This window comes from Sceloporus occidentalis, unplaced genomic scaffold (assembly GCF_023333645.1).
Source record: "Sceloporus occidentalis isolate IW3139 unplaced genomic scaffold, rSceOcc1.0.p SCAF_9, whole genome shotgun sequence".
Taxonomy (NCBI): domain Eukaryota; kingdom Metazoa; phylum Chordata; class Lepidosauria; order Squamata; family Phrynosomatidae; genus Sceloporus; species Sceloporus occidentalis.
This window is the reverse complement of record NW_028316989.1, coordinates 47690071-47712925: the sequence shown is the minus strand read 5'-3', so window position 1 is coordinate 47712925 and position 22855 is coordinate 47690071. Positions and strand designations below refer to the sequence as shown.

The following is a 22855-nucleotide window of genomic DNA, read 5'->3' as shown; positions in this document are numbered from 1 at the left end:
TACTACATAGTGGGTTTTTAAAAAAACTTTTATTTTTACCCATTTTCTGTCAGAAAGCATCCCCATTATATGCATTCATTCATACAATGGCTATGTATTTCTAATCCCTGAATAGTTTACTTGTAAATATAGTACAAAATACTGAACTCTGCATACTCTTGTCATGTTGAGAAAAAAGTATGCATACCTTATTGGGCTTTATGGCAAGTTCTTACCTTTGTGTTTGTAATGAAAGTAACCCACTTTCTCGGCTTTTGTGTTTGCTTTTCCCTCTCAGAAAGCTCGGCAGGATTGCTCTTCTCGTCCTTTGAGGGTATCAACAAAACAAGAGTTACTAAAGTTGTAAACTTAAGAAACAAGCATTTAAATGCAGCTGAAATAGAACGCAAACGGATAGTTTGGAGAAACAGGAACCGCAACCTGAGCGGAGATGCTCTGATAGAACTCATGAAAAATCAAATTAACCATGAAGTAAGTCCTGAAGAGATCGTTGAAAAACTAGGAGTAGATGCGAAAATCCTTTCTAAAGTGTTTGAGAAGAGAATAAGGCCAAAGACTCTCAATATCAGGCAGTCTTCTTTGGAACCCATTAAGAGAGGGAACCTGGAGAGGGAATCTAGTGATGAGGATGCCCCCTACGAGAATTGTTTTGTGGACAAAATGGAGTCTCCAGTTATATTCGATTTGGAAGATTTGGATAATGAACCCGTCTCAGTGAAAACTGTGAAACTATTGCATAAAAAGCCAAAGAGGATTCAGCGCACCATCAGCTTTCCAGTCAAGCCCATTGAGAAAACTGATGTTGAAACAGGATTTGATCCACTCTCCTTGCTGGCTGCTGAGATAGGACCACAGGAAGAGGATGAAGAGGATAGCAAAAGTGTCTCAACCCCATCTGCAAGGCGAGATTTGGCTGAAGAAATAGAGATGTATATGAACAACATGAGCAGCCCCTTATCGAGCCGTGCACCAAGCTTAGATCTGCAAAAAGCATACCATGACAAGAACACTATTAAAAAGAGCCCAACGTTTGCTCAACCATGTCGGCGATCTAGCCTTCCTCCAAACTCACCCAGACCAATGAGCCTTACCAAATCCAAAAGCTATCATGCCAAAAATGAAGAAAAGGTAAGGGAAAGACTTTGGTCCTCGCCAGTGTTCTCCCCGAATAATCTTTCACGGGGACAGTCTCAGGATATGGCCAGTGCAGTAATGCTTGCTTCTCCAACTGCGTTCAATTTGGATACACTCCTAACACCCACCTTTGATGTCCTGAAGAACAGCATGTTTTCTGCAGGGAAAGGAGTTGCAGAGAAGGCCAGCAAGTGGTACTCAAAGTTTGCTACATATGCGTCATCGTCAAAGGTATGGCTCATAAATCATTGTTATTTAAGGAACAAAATGCTTCAAGAAAGTTTCAGGCCCTGAGTACTGTCCTTCACTTCATGCAATCTGTCTCACATGACGTTAGTCGCATATTAAGAACAGGATGGTCTTCACTCTTGCAAAAGATTCCTATTTGCATTCTTTAGCTTGATATAGAATTGGTAACTCTACAATGCCAGAAACTTAACACTGCCATTGGTGGATTATGCTAAATATGAATTACTTTGGCAGGAGTGTTGAAGTCTCATTTGCTTCAGTACCAGAACAGCTCTAGTGAAGATGTATATACAGATGTTTCTTTATCACTGCAGGTTAACATAATGTTTTAGACAAAAATCTGTGTATATATGGGAATCTCATGGTTTGAGAACCGTTGAGAAATAAGGAAACACTACCTAAATTAGTACGTCTATTTTTTTCCCCTGGGAGATTCTAAAAGGAAGGGAAAACCATGATTTTGTCAATCATAGAGCAGCGTTTCTATTAATGTATGCTAAGATATAATATAAGTTCTGGGAAGTAGAATCTAGGCCTCTGTGTAATAAAGTCTGAACTGAGCACTGAACATTTCCCTATAATTAATGATAGTGAATTTTGATGATCAGAACTGGCAGGAATTTTGCTCCTGAGTGAGGCTTGAACCAACAGGGCCATTGAACTGGCTGTCACTGAACTCCATGGTGCCACTGCTTCTTCCAAATACTTTTTGTTGACAAAGAAATGGTCTTTGTTTTTGTCCTCAGGATCAAAATTCAGACCGGGCGAGCATTTCATCCCTGGGAGCCCTAGATTCAGAATCTACCTCTCTGACAGATGAAGAAGTCTGCAATGATTTTGACAGTAACTCTTCTCCTCAAGAGAATACCTCCTCTGTGTTAAAAGGGATTGGTTTGAGCAGGACAAGTCTCGAGAGTTCAGCTTCCAACAATGGCTCATCAAAGCGTGGTAAGTGATGTTTACACGATTACTCGGATTTTATTTCCTCATCCTTAAATACTTGCAGTGCTTTCTAATGGTTTTAATGCTTGCTTTTTAGGCTCCCTTTCAAAGTTTCTTTTGCCGGACAGATCAGAGCTGGTATCATCTTGCAGCACAAGCAGTACAAGTGTGTTCCAGAATTATGCATTGGAGGTATGGTATTTTAATTTTTTTAAATAGCATGTTTATTATAACAGGGAAAGACCAGCAAAAAGAATGGTTTACATGTTTTCCAGTTCTACCTTTCCCTTTAAATAGTAATTACTTTAGGATAGGCTATCTCAGCCTACTATGCATGAGATGAGGATGGTAATTCCATAATCCCCAGCCTCTATTGCCCTTTGAAGGGCATCTGGTTGGGGATAGCTGCTTTCAGATGCAATATAAATCCAGATGACCTTTTCCTTAATAAACTAAAATTCCAATATTAATGGAAGTACACTTTTGCCAGTTACTTCTATTACTCTTCCAAATGAACCCCCTTAACACTTAATTAATGTTAACAAATGAGCAATCATTGATACCTAGTGATAGTCTGCTGAGAGGAGGATCTGGCTAATCAATCTGAAATGTGTTTGTCAGTTCTATAAAGATATTAATTTAGCTGCTAATTTGTTGACATTAGGGTGCATCAGAATCCTCAGGGCTGCTTTTTCTTCTGGTGAGGAAACTAATTAATTTTTAGTGTCAGGGAAGAGTGTCCTTGACACAATTCACTAAAGACTACAGAACTGTGTAGAAACGTATGAAAGTACGCAAAGGTCAGGAGGAGAGAATTAATTCTCTGGGTTTGAAAATTAGGCCACCAGCAGAGAGGGAAGGAGAAGGCGCATAATATGGATTTGGCTGCTGATCTTGGAAGCACCTTGGAATGAACAGCATCTTGGTTTTTTGTGGGTTCAGTCATTGAACTCAAACTGTTTTTTCCTAGGTCCATACGCTTTAATTGGCTTAATTAGCTGAACCGTCAGCTATAGTTGTAATTGGTTTAATTGGCAGGGGGCAATTTTTGTTAGTGAAACTGAAATTTAAGTGCACGCTTGTTTGCTTTCCGAGGCTCTTTTAATTCTGGTGTGTGATAGGAAATGAAAAATGATCAGTTAAAGAAGCAAATGTGTTTGCAGACGTTACTGACCTGCAAAAAAACAGTAACCTTTACTTAAACACACACACACACACATATACACACACACATGTATGTTCGCTAGAACAAGATGTTTGATATGTAATGTCCTTTCACAAAGGCATTGTGGAAGAAATGATGACCAAAGTGCACTAGGAGTGTTGCCACTACTTCATGAAGCAACAAAATGTCTGCATGCTTGTAAAGAGAGAGGAACCTCTGTTGTCAGCAGTTCAAAGTATGACTCCACTGTCCTTTATATCTGCAAGAATTCATCCAACCCATCCCTGAAAACAGAGAAGAATATTTTCCATTTTTGCAGCCAGTAAATGGGGTTATTTGTATGACTTCAGCAAACCTCTTTTCTGTGGTATATTATTGCCCTCACTAGTGAGATCAAAATTAATGCCAAAGGCTTAAAATAAGTGCTTCTCATAGGTCCTCATCTCAAGTTGTTCACGGTGTCGGACGTGTGACTGCCTCGTACACGATGAAGAGATCATGGCAGGCTGGACTGCTGATGATTCCAACCTTAACACAACCTGCCCGTTCTGTGGGAACCTATTCTTGCCCTTCCTGAACATTGAAATCAGAGATCTCCGTGGGCCAGGAAGGTAACTGATTATCTTTCATTGGACTCTTTCTTGTATCATTTCTGTATCCTTGTTTTTAAAACATCTTTTTGTCACATGAACTTCTTTACTTTAGATATTTCCTGAAGTCCAGTCCATCTTCAGAGAACATGCAGCTTCCATTATCTTTTACAAACCAGACGGGAAAGTCTTGCTCCTCTGATCCCATTTCAGGATTTACTGCCTCCCTAGTACCCACTCATGATAACTTGCATTCAAATAGGTAAATGCAACACATCCTGTAACTTGGGGTGTATCTACACTGTAGAAATAATGCTGTTTGACAACACTTTAAATGCTGTAGATGAGCAATGAGGATTATAGGAGGTACGGAGAACAAAACAAAAATGAGGAAAGATTGAGGGAGTTGGGCATGTTCAGCCTGGTGAAGGTGTGACATGATCATACTCTTTAAATACCTCAAAGGCTGTCACAGAGAGGTTCTCTGCTGCCTCAGAACTAGATCTAATGGTTTTAAGAGGGTATATTTCGATTGAACATTAGAAATAATGAGACCAGCTGAGTGATTTGGCAATGAGATCAGTTGCCTAGAAAAGTGGTGAGGTCTCCTTCTCTGGCTGCTTTCAAAGAGGCTGGACAGCTACCTGCTAAGAACGCAATAGCTGGAGATCCTGCCCTGAGTAGAGAGTTGGACCCAGTGGCCCATGAGGCCCCTTTAAACTGTATGATTATATGATAAGATGTTGTACTGTATTGGAAAGACTTGAGCCTCATCCCACCAGGCAAATCTGAGGTAGGGTAGGAGGTGATTTAGAATAAGAAAATGCATATCGCCATCAAAAACGCAAACGAGACTTTAAAACACTTAATGATAGAAACCAGTTTGAGATTAGCATTGCTAAATATTATGAACTGATATTTTATTAAACATCATTTATTCAGTATTAATTAGCAGCAGCATGGTAATAATTTTTAGGCAAAGCAAAGATGTAGGAGAAATGGGGAGGAGGTTTTCAGGAAATCTTTGAGTAGAGGAGGAAGAAAGAGAGTATGTATTTCTGTTAGATGGAATTAAAATGGAACAAATCTTTTTACAGCTGCAAGTCTAAACAGTCTGACACCAGCTGTACCAGGGGCATCCAGATCCCTTCTCGAAGAAAAGAGAATACAGTTAGCACTGAACACAGCAGCCACCCGCTGTCAAGAAGCATCAGTACATCCAGTCCACTGGAAACAGAGGAAACAGAGAGCCACAAACACAACCATGTGGTTCCCACGGGGAGCCTGCCTACCACTTTGCAAGGGACGCCTGTGAGTAGCTGGGTCTTCTTTCCCAAACTTTGAATTTTCTGGGCAAGCCTGAAATCTCTAAAGCAAGATTGGCTTTGTAGGAGTGGTGCAAATCAAGTAGCTGAACAATTATCAAGGGAAAGGTCTCCTGATTATGTTTAATTGCATTTTGGAGAACCTTGTGATTCCAGAGTTTGATGTTGTCATTCACATACTACTATATTTGTTTATTTTAAATATTTTAATGTCAGCCATTTGAAAGGCATTTTAAGCAAACCATAAAAAGGGCAATTCTACAATGACTGTAGAACCAAGTTAGACAATATTCAAAATAATCATGTCAGAAAGCCTTGAGTGAAAGTAAATGGATATAGAAATGTCTTTGCCTGGCACCCTGAACCTCCAGACAAAATCTTAGTAGACAATAATAATGATCCTACTTCTTTTATTGTATTTGTACACCAGGATCCTCTGGGAATAGAGTGGCACTTACCCAGCCCAGAGCCTATAACTGTTCCTTATCTGAGCCCTCTGGTTGTATGGAAGGAGCTTGAAAGTTTATTAGAGAACGAAGGGGACCATGCTATCACAGTGGCAGACTTTGTGGACCACCATCCCATTGTGTTCTGGAATCTAGTGTGGTATTTCCGACGCCTGGACTTACCCAGTAACTTACCAGGATTAATACTGTCCTCTGAGCACTGCAATAAGAATTCAAAGGTAAGAGAAAATGAGCTTCATTGACTGTAAGACATCTAGTTTGTTTTAATGTCTACATATATCTTCCTCTCCCTATTCCCACCCTTTCTCAGTGAAGCCCATTGCAGTTTACTTTTTAGAAGCCATTGACACGATTACTTTGTATGACTTGTCTAGACTGACACTTAACACTAGACCCAGTTTACCCATATCTTTAAATATCCTCCTCCTTTCACTCACTTTTCTTGATATTCAAAGTACAACACTGAATATTATAATACGATGGGGTACAGCATACTGTTGGCAAGAGGTGTCACTGAAATCTGATGGATAATTCCACCTAAAACAGACTATGACACTCAAACCATTTTGGCCACACTGGAGAAGGAAGTATTGGGGAGTAAAGGATAAAGCTAAAGAACAGCAGAGATCAGGAGATATTAGTAAAGGTTGGAATAGGAACCTAGTTTTTTAAAAAGCCATCCTCGTGAAGTAATTGCTGAACTGTGCTCTCTTTCTCTTTATATGTATGTATGCATATGTTAAATAAAATAGGTGTGCTGATATGCTGTAGTTTCTTGTAGCTATATTTACAGACTTATTTTTTTGTGTTCTTCCCATTCAGATTCCAAGAAATTGTATCTTGGAGGACAGCAAGTATGTTCTCATTCAGATGTTGTGGGACAACATGAAGTTACACAAAGATCCGGGGCAACCTCTGTACATTTTGTGGAATGCACAGAGTAAGTTGTCTGTATTCATTCTGGAAGGTTTTTTTGCATATTGAAAATAATTCCCACCACTGTCAACAGTCTCTTGAACTGATGGGCAATGAGAATTTTAATCATGGCATTTTCTGTGTCTTGCAGGTCAAAACCATACTCTTGTGTTTGAGAGTGAGTGTTACACTCTGTCCTGTTAAGGCTGATTTATTTATTTTTAATCCAGTTTTATTCCCCCCCCCCCCTTTTGTGTGTGTGTGTGTGTTTTATGCGGTGGCTTGTCGCTTACAACATACTGCTTGAGTACGTATTTAATTTTTGGGCTGTTTTTGTTCTATGTGTGAATCCTTGCCCAGTTAAAGTTCCTTTGAGTCAATCCACTGGAGTTATTCTAATTATTTGCTTTCTTGGAGAAATTGTTCATAATACCTAGAATTAGCCTTTTCTTTGCAGCTGTTGTGCTCTATGGATTATAACTCCCCCTTTATGGCTTTGTTGTGCTTACTTTTTGTTCTCTTTTATCCTAAATCATTCACCATGAGATTTGTGTTACATTTTAAGAACCAGAATAAAATCTGTTCCTTTTTTACCTTTAACTTGTTTTTTTTCCTGCTGCTGTTCTTGTTTTGTTTCCTTCTTGAATATTTGACTTTTCTCTTTCCCAGCTCAAAAGTACCCCATGGTTCGCTTGCTGCAGAAGGATGATAGTTCATTTAACCAGGAGCATTTAAGGAGCATGGTGAAGAGCATTAAGATGAATGATGTCTATGGACCGATGAGTCAAATCTTGGAGAGACTTAACAGATTTCCACAGATTAAGAGGCAAAGGTAAATGAGTGAGTTCGAAAGAGCCTGCAGTTTAAGGCAGGTCCAGATGGAGGGTGTTTAACATGACAAATCAAGGTAGACATATAAAAGCCACAATAAAAATCTTTTTGGCTAAAATTACTCACTGCTTCCTTCAGAAATGAAATTAGCAAAGAAATTTATACCTGCCCCCAACTGGAAAGGACAGAAAATGGGACAGGAAAAGTACAAAAAGTACAGTGCCTAACATTAACGTGTAATTTCGTATAACTGAATTAAAATGCCAGTCTTTAAAATAAATGCTTTTCCATTCTCTTTTTAGGAGCCTTTATAGAGAGATCTTGTTTCTCTCTCTCGTTGCTCTCGGAAGAGACAATATCGATATAGGTAAGCTACGTATCCATAGAGTTAATCACTGCAAACTGTTGTTTCATAAGCGGTAAATAATACTTGCATTTTGAAGCCTCTTTTAAAATCCTGATGCAAAAGGTCTTTTTCCCCGGTCTAGAAAATTTACAGTAATGGTTGGAAAGCTACAATTGGACTCATTGGGTTGTTTTTGTACTACATCCAGCTGTGAGACTGATCATTTGATGAGGGAAAAAGCATGAACACTGGAGGTGTCCAAACTTTCTCAACTACACTGTTTCTCTGATCTGTATCAGTGGAGTTTGGGCAGCTTTCAAAGGTGGAGGTGCTTTAGATGGAGAAAAAGGTTAAAGGCTACTGGGCCTTCTGCCAATTCCTTGGTCAAATTAGTGCCGCAGAAATACTGCTGTCCTTAAACTGGGATACTCCTTATGCCTATTCCTTTGCTATAGTGTATACCGTATATACTCGACTATAAGTTGACCTCGTGTCTAAGTCGAGGGCAGGGTCTGGGGCTAAAATTAAGGATTTTGATAAGACCCATGGATAAGTCGAGGGCAAAATTTAGGGGCATGTAAATGAAGGATGTAAAGGATGAAGCAAAGGGAAAACAATGCCAAAGAACTTACAGAATTCCACTAGACATCACTGTTTGTCCTCATAAGGTTGGATGGATGAGCGACTGGAAAGAGGGAAGCGCTTTCAGGGCAGATTAAATGCTTGCCTTTCACCAGAGGATGATTTTATATATGTGTGTGTGTGATTTAAAGTACCGTATTTACATTGGCCCATGGATAAGTCGACTCAGGTTTTTTGGGGTCAATTTTTTGACCTAAATTTCTAGACTTATACATGAGTATATACAGTAATTATTCCTCCCTGTTGTTACAGATGCTTTCGACAGAGAATACAAAATGGCTTACGATCGCCTCACAGCAAACCAGGTCAAGAGCACCCACAATTGCGATAGGCCTCCAAGCACCGGAGTGATGGAATGCCGAAAAATTTTTGGGGAACCATACCTTTAAAGAACAGAGAAAACATTGCGTGCGTAAGGAATTGTTGCAGTGTTCATATGTGGAGAGAGAAAAGGGAGACTTCAGAAAGACTCACCCTTCTCCATTAAAAAGCATATTTAATTTTAATTAAAACCAGAATTTCCTGGAGGCAAAATGATACTGGAAAGACTCATGAAGAGCAGGCCATTTGGAAGGCTCTCTTGGATGGTGTCTACAAACCACTTAATGGAGAAACCTAATGGTCCATTGCAGGAAGCGGAAGCGGACCAAATCCATGCACTAACAGTTTGCATGAATGAAATAAGCTTTTCAAAACTGTTTACAGAGAATGTTTTAAAAAGAAATGTTACAGAGCAAATACCAGAGTTGTATAATAGCAGATTTTAAATTATTTATAGTAAGTTCCTATTTTTTTAACTTTTTAAACCGCTGTAGTGAATTTGGTGAGCCTGTTGCATCAGCAATACGTTTGTCCTCCTTCTGAGAAACGGAGTTTATAGCAACGGACCTTTTTACAGGAAAAAAATCCCTTTTTAAAAAACAAAGTAATGCAGAAACATTGGTACTTTCCTCGGTCAGAATAAGAATTGTCAATAGGTTTTCTTCCAAAAGGAAACAAAAAAGGGGAACAAATTCTATAATTCCGTCTAAAATTTTAGCTGACAAGAATTACAGACTTGTGTGAGGTTTTCAGAATTAACACGCATTTGTCACTTTTAAAAAATGTGGGCTGATATGTCATTTTGATTAGTGATTAATGTTAGGAAATTAATTGTATATCATCCCCACTCAATATTTTGACTTTAGGGAATTAATTTCCTCTCACCAATTCAGAGCTAATGCCTTGATACCGACGCTGATATTTCCAAGCTCTGGTTGGAAGCCATGTTTTTGTGTGCCTTCAAGTCATTTCTGACTTATGGCAACCCTAAGGCAACCCTTTCATGGTGTTTTCTTGGCAGAACGTGTTCAGAGGGGGTTTGCCCTTGCCTTCCTGTGAGGCTGAGAGAGTGTGACTTGCCCATGTTCATCCAGTGGGTTTCCATGGCCAAGCAGGGATTTGAACCCTGGTCTCCCAAAGTAGTCCTGCACTCAAACCACTATGCCATGCTGGCTTCACTACTATATAGATAATTCCTTACAAAGACTATGATCTAAAAAGAAACTGCCCAAAACAGCAAGCTCTTGACCAGCTCATAATCTGCTTTTGAATGTGGTTTGTCATGTGTGTCCCTTAAAAATGACTTGCAGGCCTGCTGTTCCTGAAGGATGCAGCAAAAGCATCAAGCGGGCACATTGAACTTAATTTTATGGCTCTTTAAATCCCAACCAAACTTTGGCAAGATACCGGAGGAGTGGCAGGAATCTGTTATATAAATTGGATTACATAGATGGAAACATTTCAGGAGGGAATCTAGTACAAGCTAAGCTAAACAAAACATTGGAGAGAGTGGCAAAAAATAACTTTATGTGACTGAGCAAAGTATAGTCTCCTTCCCCGTTATAGTGTAAAATAGATACCGGTATGCGTTAGTTTATTTTATGTTCGGTTTTATCCGGGCAGCATGGCAACTTCTTTTTTTGTCACATAGCTTCAGACGCTGCTTCTGTTTCATAGTTGAGTTTTAAATGTTAGGAACTAGAGAACTTTATGACATTTGGTCTGATCTCACATCTGTGTGATGCTACTTGTTCTCAAGTTGCGTTGCCTCTTCTGGCACCTCTCTTCAAATACCTTCTCAATGAATTGCAGATCCTGTGTGGTTTGAGTGTGCTAAAGATCATGGGATTAAACCTGGCCTTGGTGATTCTTATTTTTATCTTGAGGCCTGGATCCAGAAAGCTACCCATAGGATTTGGAGAGATTTTTCTCTTTGCACAGTGGATCCCTTTGTCATATTGCACTTGGCTTTTGAAGAGCTCCCATTGTAAACAGCTTGTCAGGGGCATCTTTGGCTAAAGACACATCTTTGGTGTGTCTTAAATTGGTCTTCAAACACAGCCATTTCCCAACATGGTATTCTCCAGATCCGTCAGAGTACAACTCCCATTGTCCCTAGCCGGCAAACCCTATGGGAGTTGTAGTCCGACGTTATCCATGGGGTACAGCTTCTGGAAAGGCACAATGCACCAAGAATGCATCGCACGCAAGCCAGCTTGCATATCCTGAAACAGCTGCCTTTCAGCTTAATGGGGTTTGTATGGACTTTCCTGTTGTATTGCCATAGGTTTCCATATGTGTGTGTGTTCATTGAGCAAGTACAGATGAACACAGGTAGTCTTCCGGACTCCTGTTTCTTTGAATTATGTGATGAAGCTGTACTTTCTAAAACGGTGAATACAAACTTTGGAAACCACTTAGTGACAAAGCAGAGCGTGTGATAAGGAGCCTTCACAGAAACGGCATTGCGTTTCCTAATGAAAACCTGTACACAGTAACTGCCAATGTAAATGAGCCCTTACCTATTTGTTCTATGGAGAAGAGGGCCTTTGAAATGCCACATCTTGTATAAAAGTCACTGTTTCGTAGCACTTTTGAGCCATGACGGAGGGCCCTTCCTGAGCTCCGTTCAGTGTTTGTGTGGATAGCAAGAAAACTACAGATCAGCCTTTCTCTTTCATCTTCCTTTGGAAGACTCAAATTAACCTAGTTTTGTCACCCAAAAAATTATAATAATTGTAAAACAAAGTCTCTATCTGTCAAGGTTGCGCGCATGGATGAGGGAGGAATGAAAGCAAGCATCTCTGTCGAAGTCCTGTTAATATGAATAAAAAATGAGCTTCTCGATTCCAGCTGCAGCGTATGCCATCAGCTCAAGTTTAGGTACTGTAGAAGGAAGCCTATATTAGTACAGTATTACGAGCGAAAGAGAGTTGGAAAACCAAGTTGCAGCACCTTAAAGGCTAAGCACATAATGCTCCAAAATTTGTGGTGGCCCTTGAAACGGCCCCTCACACATAGCCCACCCAAAATTGGTTTTGCAAAGCTCTGCTCTTTTCCAGAAGCTCTTGGTTCACACATGCAGGTGCCTCTCTTTGTTTCCTTTATGCTCAATGAGTGGCAAGTGCATTTGTGAACTGACTTTATTGCAGGAGGGGATGCGAGTTGAAACTTTAGTCCAGCGACAACATGTTTTAATATTCATGTCATCCCTTCATCTTGCAGTTGCCCTGCTAAGCCACTTCTTGTATAAGAACTGGTTATTTCAGTTAAATTTCCCCGGAGATGTTGGGATTTGCAGTACTGGAGCAGCAGTTCAAGAATCTGTTTTCCTCCCCAGTTCTTTCCAGATAGCTGTGTCATATGACCACTGTTACATATAAACCTAATATTGCCTTCTCAGGCAACATCCACACTGCAGAAATAATCCAGTTTGCCACCGATTTATCTGCCATGGCTCAATGCAATGCAGTTCTGGGAACTGAAGTTTGTTGTGGTACCAGAGCCCTCTGACAGAGGAGACTAAATGTCTCACAAAATGACAATTCCCAGGATTCGACAGCATTGAGCCATGGCTGCTAAATCGGTATCGAACTGGATTATTTCTGCAGTGCGAATGCAGGCTCAGACTGGCAGCAGCTCTCCAGAGTCCCAGGCATTAAACCCTTCCTTATCCCCTTTTCTAAGGATATTTTAAATGGAGACAGGAGTAACTGAACCTGAACTTTCATGTGGCAAGAGCTGCCTAATTCGAATTAGATGTTCAGAATATCAGGCTTCTGGATCATACAGTTCTTTCCCTTCCTCATATTCTGTTCGGTTTTTCCCATAAATAACAAATTTAAAAGCTTAAAAGTCTATTTATTACAGAGGAGACGTTGTGATTTCTCCTAAGACTGTGACGCAGTCCTGTGTTTCCATTTCACAATGTTTCAGTGCTTTTCATCTGTCTGCTTCATTGTTTAGTAGTTCAAGTAAAAAGGAGCGGAGTTTCTTCTCAGTTACGTGTCCCTAATTCTCTGTGACATTAAGATTTGCTTTTTGTAAAGACTATGGCTTTATTGTGTCGATGGCTTCTGGTATTTCAGTAGGAAATGCTGTCCTCCAAAGAGAGAAACGGATACTCATTACATGTAAATGTGTATATAAAATAATTATAGGTACAACTGGGGGATTTCCATGGAGTACTTTATTTCTGGAAAACAATATGGATTCATTGGAATTTCAAAACAGACATATTATGTTAATTTGCAAAAGAGCACTTTCATAAACGGACGGTTGTAGATTTGTACATATGTAATGTTCTACATTTTATTTACCGACGAAAGACATCTGTGTAAGTGTTTATTTTTGTTTGGGATTTGTAGGTCAATTTCAAGGTGTATATTTTCACAATGTTCACAAGCGGGGAAAGTGTGTTTTCCCCCGAAAGGTCATAGAAATTGGGTCTATTTAAAATTTTACAACAGCTCAATAAAGAAAAGTAAAAAAGGATCTTTGTGCTTGTTGTGTTGTTTTTAATTTGTATAGAGGACAAATGCTTTTAAAATTTCATTTCTAGGTTTAATAAGACCTTAGTGACCCGAATTAGTGGCAACTTTTCTGATAGTTACCGAAATTTGTGCAGAATGCCCTTCATTACATTCAGGTTTGTTAGGAGTGAGGAAGGATTGTGTGACTTGTACCTCCTTAACACTTCCAGATTTCATGTAAATGTTAATAGCTGTAGTACTAGTCCAACCTGAGATTCAAGATACACGTGCAGTCCATATTCCCCAGCATTTCATAGGCCTCCAGCTACGTTTTAAGTGTATACCCAATATTTTATAATATCCTTTTAGGTTGGCTACTGACAACTTAGGCCCCATACAGACAGACCAAAATAAAGCTGCTTCAGGTCACTTTGGAGGTATGCTGTTTAAATGATACATGTGCCCTAAGAGTCCGGAAGCCGTGCCAAAGCCACAATCCAGTCCTAAGGACTTCTGGACTCTTAGGACGCATGCATCATTTATTTTGTCCTGTCTGTAGAGGCCCCTTATTGCCTGGCTTTCTGCATTACTACAGCCTGGTAATGTTTGGGAGTGCATTTACACGGAGGAAACAACATAGTTTCAGTGCGACTTTGACTGCCATTATTTCCTATGGGCAAGCAATTTCTTATGTTTCCCTATGGGCAGGTAAATACTATGTTTCCCTAAGGGCAGGTAAATACTATGTTTCCCTAAGGGCAAGCAATCTCCAATGAATCTCTATGGGCAAACAATCTCCATTAGTTCCTATGGGCAAGCAATCTCCAATGACTCTCTATGGGCAGGTAAATACTATGTTTCCCTAAGGGCAGGTAAATACTATGTTTCCCTAAGGGCAAGCAATCTCCAATGAATCTCTATGGGCAAACAATCTCCATTAGTTCCTATGGGCAAGCAATCTCCAATGACTCTCTATGGGCAGGTAAATACTATGTTTCCCTAAGGGCAGGTAAATACTATGTTTCCCTAAGGGCAAGCAATCTCCAATGAATCTCTATGGGCAAACAATCTCCATTAGTTCCTATGGGCAAGCAATCTCCAATGACTCTCTATGGGCAGGTAAATACTATGTTTCCCTATGGCAGTGTTTCTCAAATAGTGGGGGGCGCCCTCCAGGGGGGCGTGAGGCTCCGTAAAGGGGGGCCACCTACTTGGAAGAGGGCCCCGTGTGCCATGGGCCAGAAAGGGCTGGCGGCGGCTGGGTCCTCCTGGCAAGAGCCCCGCGGGAGGCGGCGGTGGCAGAGGGGCCGAGTGGGCCATGGAGGGAGCCTCTCCAGCGGCGGAGTGAGCGGGAACCCAGTCCGCCCGGCCATTGGAGGAGGAAGGAGGAGGCTCTGCGCTGGAGGCAAGGGCCGAGAGGGGCTCCTCTGACGGGAAAGAAGGCGCCCCTCTGGGGCAGAAGAAGAGCAGCCAGGGCCAGGCTCCAGTCCTTCTCCTCCTCCTTTGGGAGGGGCCGCCCTGGCCTGGGCGGGAAAGGAGGAGGCCCTGGGCCGAGGAGGCTGAGGCGTCGAGGAGGATAAAGAAAGGTACTCAGTTTGAGACCCCTTTGGTCAAAAACACACTGCAGAAATAATCCAGTTTGAGACCCCTTTGGTCAAAAACACACTGCAGAAATAATCCAGTTTGAGACCCCTTTGGTCAAAAACACACTGCAGGAATAATCCAGTTTGAGACCCCTTTGGTCAAAAACACACTGCAGAAATAATCCAGTTTGAGACCCCTTTGGTCAAAAACACACTGCAGAAATAATCCAGTTTGAGACCCCTTTGGTCAAAAACACACTGCAGGAATAATCCAGTTTGAGACCCCTTTGGTCAAAAACACACTGCAGAAATAATCCAGTTTGAGACCCCTTTGGTCAAAAACACACTGCAGAAATAATCCAGTTTGAGACCCCTTTGGTCAAAAACACACTGCAGAAATAATCCAGTTTGAGACCCCTTTGGTCAAAAACACACTGCAGGAATAATCCAGTTTGAGACCCCTTTGGTCAAAAACACACTGCAGAAATAATCCAGTTTGAGACCCCTTTGGTCAAAAACACACTGCAGAAATAATCCAGTTTGAGACCCCTTTGGTCAAAAACACACTGCAGAAATAATCCAGTTTGAGACCCCTTTGGTCAAAAACACGCTGCAGAAATAATCCAGTTTGAGACCCCTTTGGTCAAAAACACACTGCAGAAATAATCCAGTTTGAGACCCCTTTGGTCAAAAACACACTGCAGGAATAATCCAGTTTGAGACCCCTTTGGTCAAAAACACGCTGCAGAAATAATCCAGTTTGAGACCCCTTTGGTCAAAAACACGCTGCAGAAATAATCCAGTTTGAGACCCCTTTGGTCAAAAACACACTGCAGAAATAATCCAGTTTGAGACCCCTTTGGTCAAAAACACACTGCAGAAATAATCCAGTTTGAGACCCCTTTGGTCAAAAACACACTGCAGGAATAATCCAGTTTGAGACCCCTTTGGTCAAAAACACGCTGCAGAAATAATCCAGTTTGAGACCCCTTTGGTCAAAAACACGCTGCAGAAATAATCCAGTTTGAGACCCCTTTGGTCAAAAACACGCTGCAGAAATAATCCAGTTTGAGACCCCTTTGGTCAAAAACACGCTGCAGAAATAATCCAGTTTGAGACCCCTTTGGTCAAAAACACGCTGCAGAAATAATCCAGTTTGAGACCCCTTTGGTCAAAAACACGCTGCAGAAATAATCCAGTTTGAGACCCCTTTGGTCAAAAACACGCTGCAGAAATAATCCAGTTTGAGACCCCTTTGGTCAAAAACACGCTGCAGAAATAATCCAGTTTGAGACCCCTTTGGTCAAAAACACGCTGCAGAAATAATCCAGTTTGAGACCCCTTTGGTCAAAAACACACTGCAGGAATAATCCAGTTTGAGACCCCTTTGGTCAAAAACACGCTGCAGAAATAATCCAGTTTGAGACCCCTTTGGTCAAAAACACGCTGCAGAAATAATCCAGTTTGAGACCCCTTTGGTCAAAAACACGCTGCAGAAATAATCCAGTTTGAGACCCCTTTGGTCAAAAACACGCTGCAGAAATAATCCAGTTTGAGACCACTTTGGTCAAAAACACGCTGCAGAAATAATCCAGTTTGAGACCCCTTTGGTCAAAAACACACTGCAGAAATAATCCAGTTTGAGACCCCTTTGGTCAAAAACACACTGCAGGAATAATCCAGTTTGAGACCCCTTTGGTCAAAAACACACTGCAGAAATAATCCAGTTTGAGACCACTCTGTCAGAAAAGGATAAAACTACAGTTCCCAGAATCCTATAGCATTGAGCCAAGGGAGTGAAAGCAGTCTCAAACGGAAACTGCAATGTAGACCTTATCAAGGCATGCCTCTTAGTAAATGGAGGGCATTTTGGAATTCCTCCTGGACAGAAGGTTGGAATGTAGGACGTATTTCCTCAGATGCATGGGAATTGTAGTTCATTGTGGCACCAGAGCTCTTTCTCACAAAACTACAATTCACAGGGTTCCCTAGCACTGAGCCAGGGCGGTTAAACCGGTCTCAAACTGGATTATTTCTGCAGTATGGATTGGACCTTGAGTATTTTTAATAATGAAGGTCCAAAACATTGCAGAAATAATCCAGTTTGTGACCGCTTTAACTCTCCTGCCTCAGTGCTAAGGAATCCTGGGAATTGTAGTTTGTTGTGGCACCAGAGCTCTTTTTGATAAAGAAGGCTCAATGTCTCACAAAACTACACTTCCCAGGGTTTCCCTAGCACTGAGCCAGGGCAGTTAAAGCAGTCTCAAATTGGATTATTTCTGCAGTGTGTCTTGGACCCAACTCAGGCTGCATCTTCACTCCAGACTCCAGAGACAATCCAGTTTCATACCGTTTTTACTGCCATGGCCCAGTGCTATGAAATCCTGGGAATTGTAGTTTGTTGTCACACTAGAGTTTGCTGAGAGAGAAGGTTAAATGTCTCTGAAAACTAGAATTCCCAGGATTCCCTAGCACTGAGCCATGGCAATTAAAACGGTGTCAAACTGGATTTATTTCTACAGTGCGGTTTCAGCCGAACACATTTCTATTTGGCACAAAGCGTCCTGAACCCCTTCATGTCAAAATAAATATCACAAAAGAACTGAAACATTCTTTGTTTGGTTCAATGGTGATTTTGAGAGTTTAAATAAGTTACAATTATTTTTATTCAATTATGTTTACGTTTATTAGCAAAACATCCGCCATTTTAACATTATGGGAATTTTCCGGGAATTGTGACTGAATATTCCGTGTGATTTGGGGGGATTCAGTGGGTTTTGGACAAACGTTTTCGAGAATTATCTTCGAGGCTTGTTCGCAAAAAGCCAAATAATACTATTTAGAGTTGTGTGGGGCCCCCCGAAATGTTTTCTTCTTCCTAGGGGGGGCATGACAGAAAATAATTGAGAAGCACTGCTCTATGGGCAAGCAATCTCCATTATTTCCTATGGTCAAGCAATTTCTTATGTTTCCCTATGGGCAGGTAAATACTATGTTTCCCTAAGGGCAAGCAATCTCCAATGATTCTCTATGGGCAAGCAATCTCCATTATGTCCTATGGGCAAGCAATTTCTCATGTTTCCCTATGGGCAGGTAAATACTATGTTTCCCTAAGGGCAAGCAATCTCCAATGATTCTCTATGGGCAAACAGTCTCCATTATTTCCAATGGCTAAGCAATCTCCATTATGTCTTATGGGCAAGCAATCTCCAATGATTCTCTATGGGCAAGCAATCTCCATTATTTCCTATGGGCAAGCAATTTCTTATGTTTCCCTATGGGCAGGTAAATACTATGTTTCCCTAAGGGCAAGCAATCTCCAATGATTCTCTGTGGGCAAACAGTCTCCATTATTTCCAATGGCCAAGCAATCTCCATTATTTCCTTTGGGCAAGCAATCTCCAATGATTCTCTATGGGCAAGCAATCTCCATTAGTTCCTATGGGCAATCAATTTCTTATGTTTCCCTAATGGCAGGTAAATACTATGTTTCTCTAAGGGCAAGCAATCTCCAATGATTCGCTATGGGCAAGCAATCTCCATTAGTTCCTATGGGCAATCAATTTCTTATGTTTCCCTATGGGCAGGTAAATACTATGTTTCCCTAAGGGCAAGCAATCTCCAATGATTCTCTATGGGCAAACAGTCTCCATTATTTCCAATGGCTAAGCAATCTCCATTATGTCTTATGGGCAAGCAATCTCCAATGATTCTCTATGGGCAAGCAATCTCCATTATTTCCTATGGGCAAGCAATTTCTTATGTTTCCCTATGGGCAGGTAAATACTATGTTTCCCTAAGGGCAAGCAATCTCCAATGATTCTCTGTGGGCAAACAGTCTCCATTATTTCCAATGGCCAAGCAATCTCCATTATTTCCTTTGGGCAAGCAATCTCCAATGATTCTCTATGGGCAAGCAATCTCCATTAGTTCCTATGGGCAATCAATTTCTTATGTTTCCCTAATGGCAGGTAAATACTATGTTTCTCTAAGGGCAAGCAATCTCCAATGATTCGCTATGGGCAAGCAATCTCCATTATGTCCTACGGGCAAGCAATTTCTTATCCTTCCCTATGGGCAAGGAAATACTATGTTTCCCTAAGGGCAAGCAATCTCCAATTATTCTCTATAGGCACGCAATCTCCATTATGTCCTATGGGCAAGCAATCTCCAATGAATCTCTATGGGCAAGCAATCTCCATTATTTCCTATGGGCAAGCAATCTCCAATGATTCTCTATGGGCCAGCAATCTCCATTATTTCCTATGGGCAAGCAATCTCCAATGAATCTCTATGGGCAAGCAATCTCCATTAGTTCCTATGGGCAAGCAATCTCCAATGATTCTCTATGGGCAAGCAATCTCCAATGATTCTCTATGGGCAAGCAATCTCCATTATTTCCTATGGGCAAGCAATTTCTTATGTTTCCCTATGGGCAGGTAAATACTATGTTTCCCTAAGGGCAAGCAATCTCCAATGATTCTCTATGGGCACGCAATCTCCATTATTTCCTTTGGGCAAGCAATTTCTTATGTTTCCCTAAGGGCAGGTAAATACTATGTTTCCCTAAGGGCAAGCAATCTCCAATGATTCTCTACGGGCAAGCAATCTCCATTATTTCCTTTGGGCAAGCAATTTCTTATCTTTCCCTATGGGCAGGGAAATACTATGTTTCCCTAAGGGCAAGCAATCTCCAATTATTCTCTATGGGCAAGCAATCTCCATTATGTCTTATGGGCAAGCAATCTCCAATGATTCTCTATGGGCAAGCAATCTCCATTATTTCCTATGGGAAAGCAATTTCTTATGTTTCCCTATGGGCAGGTAAATACTATGTTTCCCTAAGGGCAAGCAATCTCCAATGATTCTCTGTGGGCAAACAGTCTCCATTATTTCCAATGGCCAAGCAATCTCCATTATTTCCTTTGGGCAAGCAATCTCCAATGATTCTCTATGGGCAAGCAATCTCCATTAGTTCCTATGGGCAATCAATTTCTTATGTTTCCCTAATGGCAGGTAAATACTATGTTTCTCTAAGGGCAAGCAATCTCCAATGATTCGCTATGGGCAAGCAATCTCCATTAGTTCCTATGGGCAATCAATTTCTTATGTTTCCCTATGGGCAGGTAAATACTATGTTTCCCTAAGGGCAAGCAATCTCCAATGTATCTCTATGGGCAAGCAATCTCCATTATTTCCTATGGGCAAGCAATCTCCAATGAATCTCTATGGGCAAGCAATCTCCATTAGTTCCTATGGGCAATCAATTTCTTATGTTTCCCTAATGGCAGGTAAATACTATGTTTCTCTAAGGGCAAGCAATCTCCAATGATTCGCTATGGGCAAGCAATCTCCATTATGTCCTACGGGCAAGCAATTTCTTATCCTTCCCTATGGGCAAGGAAATACTATGTTTCCCTAAGGGCAAGCAATCTCCAATGATTCTCTATGGGCACGCAATCTCCATTATTTCCTTTGGGCAAGCAATTTCTTATGTTTCCCTATGGGCAGGTAAATACTATGTTTCCCTAAGGGCAAGCAATCTCCAATGATTCTCTATGGGCACGCAATCTTCATTATTTCCTATGGGCAAGCAATTTCTTACGTTTCCCTATGGACAGGGAAATACTATGTTTCCCTAACGGCAAGCAATCTCCAATGATTCTCTATGGGCATTCAATCTCCATTATTATCTATGGGCAAGCAATTTCTTATGTTTCCCTATGGGCAGGTAAATACTATGTTTCTCTAAGGGCAAGCAATCTCCAAAGATTCTCTATAGGCAAGCAATCTCCATTATTTCCTTTGGGCAAGCAATTTCTTATGTTTCCCTAAGGGCAGGTAAATACTATGTTTCCCTAAGGGCAAGCAATCTCCAATGATTCTCTATGGGCAAGCAATCTCCATTATTTCCTTTGGGCAAGCAATTTCTTATCTTTCCCTATGGGCAGGGAAATACTATGTTTCCCTAAGGGCAAGCAATCTCCAATTATTCTCTATGGGCAAGCAATCTCCATTATGTCTTATGGGCAAGCAATCTCCAATGATTCTCTATGGGCACGCAATCTCCATTATTTCCTATGGGCAAGCAATTTCTTATCTTTCCCTATGGGCAAGGAAATACTATGTTTCCCTAAGGGCAAGCAATCTCCAATTATTCTCTATAGGCACGCAATCTCCATTATGTCCTATGGGCAAGCAATCTCCAATGATTCTCTATGGGCATGCAATCTCCATTATTTCCTATGGGCAAGCAATTTCTTATCTTTCCCTATGGGCAAGGAAATACTATGTTTCCCTAAGGGCAAGCAATCTCCAATTATTCTCTATAGGGACGCAATCTCCATTATGTCCTATGGGCAAGCAATCTCCAATGATTCTCTATGGGGAAGCAATCTCCATTATTTCCTATGGGCAAGCAATTTCTTACGTTTCCCTATGGACAGGGAAATACTATGTTTCCCTAAGGGCAAGCAATCTCCAATGATTCTCTACGGGCATGCAATCTCCATTATTATCTATGGGCAAGCAATTTCTTATGTTTCCCTATGGGCAGGTAAATACTATGTTTCCCTAAGGGCAAGCAATCTCCAATGATTCTCTATGGGCAAGCAATCTCCATTATGTCCTATGGCAAGCAATCTCCAATGATTCTCTATGGGCAAGCAGTCTCCATTATTTCCTATGGGCAAGCAATCTCCAATGAATCTCTATGGGCAAGCAATCTCCATTAGTTCCTATGGGCAAGCAATCTCCAATGATTCTCTATGGGCAAGCAATCTCCATTATTTCCTATGGGCAAGCAATCTCCAATGAATCTCTATGGGCAAGCAATCTCCATTAGTTCCTATGGGCAAGCAATCTCCAATGATTCTCTATGGGCAAGCAATCTCCAATGATTCTCTATGGGCAAGCAATCTCCATTATTTCCTATGGGCAAGCAATTTCTTATGTTTCCCTATGGGCAGGTAAATACTATGTTTCCCTAAGGGCAAGCAATCTCCAATGATTCTCTATGGGCACGCAATCTCCATTATTTCCTTTGGGCAAGCAATTTCTTATGTTTCCCTATGGGCAGGTAAATACTATGTTTCCCTAAGGGCAAGCAATCTCCAATGATTCTCTATGGGCACGCAATCTCCATTATTTCCTTTGGGCAAGCAATTTCTTATGTTTCCCTATGGGCAGGTAAATACTATGTTTCCCTAAGGGCAAGCAATCTCCAATGATTCTCTATGGGCAAGCAATCTACATTATTTCCTATGGGCAAGCAATTTCTTACGTTTCCCTATGGACAGGGAAATACTATGTTTCCCTAACGGCAAGCAATCTCCAATGATTCTCTATGGGCATTCAATCTCCATTATTATCTATGGGCAAGCAATTTCTTATGTTTCCCTATGGGCAGGTAAATACTATGTTTCTCTAAGGGCAAGCAATCTCCAAAGATTCTCTATAGGCAAGCAATCTCCATTATTTCCTATGGGCAAGCAATTTCTTATCTTTCCCTATGGGCAAGGAAATACTATGTTTCCCTAAGGGCAAGCAATCTCCAATTATTCTCTATAGGCACGCAATCTCCATTATGTCCTATGGGCAAGCAATCTCCAATGATTCTCTATGGGCATGCAATCTCCATTATTTCCTGTGGGCAAGCAATTTCTTATCTTTCCCTATGGGCAAGGAAATACTATGTTTCCCTAAGGGCAAGCAATCTCCAATTATTCTCTATGGGCATGCAATCTCCATTATTATCTATGGGCAAGCAATTTCTTATGTTTCCCTATGGGCAGGTAAATACTATGTTTCCCTAAGGGCAAGCAATCTCCAATGATTCTCTGTGGGCAAACAGTCTCCATTATTTCCAATGGCC

General features: G+C 41.0%; 1 protein-coding gene across 3 annotated transcripts in view; it reads left to right on the top strand.

Annotated features, from left to right (window-relative positions):
• The window catches only part of LOC149307477 (C-myc promoter-binding protein-like), a 47600-nt gene extending 34195 nt beyond the window's left edge, over positions 1-13405 (top strand). For 2 of the 3 annotated variants that reach the window (XM_089539253.1, XM_089539252.1), the window contains 12 exons: positions 278-1365; positions 2130-2331; positions 2423-2517; positions 3926-4101; positions 4196-4342; positions 5178-5391; positions 5836-6090; positions 6695-6812; positions 6939-6965; positions 7457-7619; positions 7921-7985; positions 8859-13405. In XM_089539253.1, coding sequence (XP_089395379.1) covers positions 278-1365; positions 2130-2331; positions 2423-2517; positions 3926-4101; positions 4196-4342; positions 5178-5391; positions 5836-6090; positions 6695-6812; positions 6939-6965; positions 7457-7619; positions 7921-7985; positions 8859-8995 — 2687 coding nt within the window. In that variant the 3' untranslated portion in view covers positions 8996-13405. The remainder of the gene's footprint in view (positions 1-277; positions 1366-2129; positions 2332-2422; positions 2518-3925; positions 4102-4195; positions 4343-5177; positions 5392-5835; positions 6091-6694; positions 6813-6938; positions 6966-7456; positions 7620-7920; positions 7986-8858) is intronic. The other variant, XM_089539254.1, reaches the window with a different exon arrangement.
• The last annotated feature ends 9450 nt before the right edge of the window (positions 13406-22855 follow it).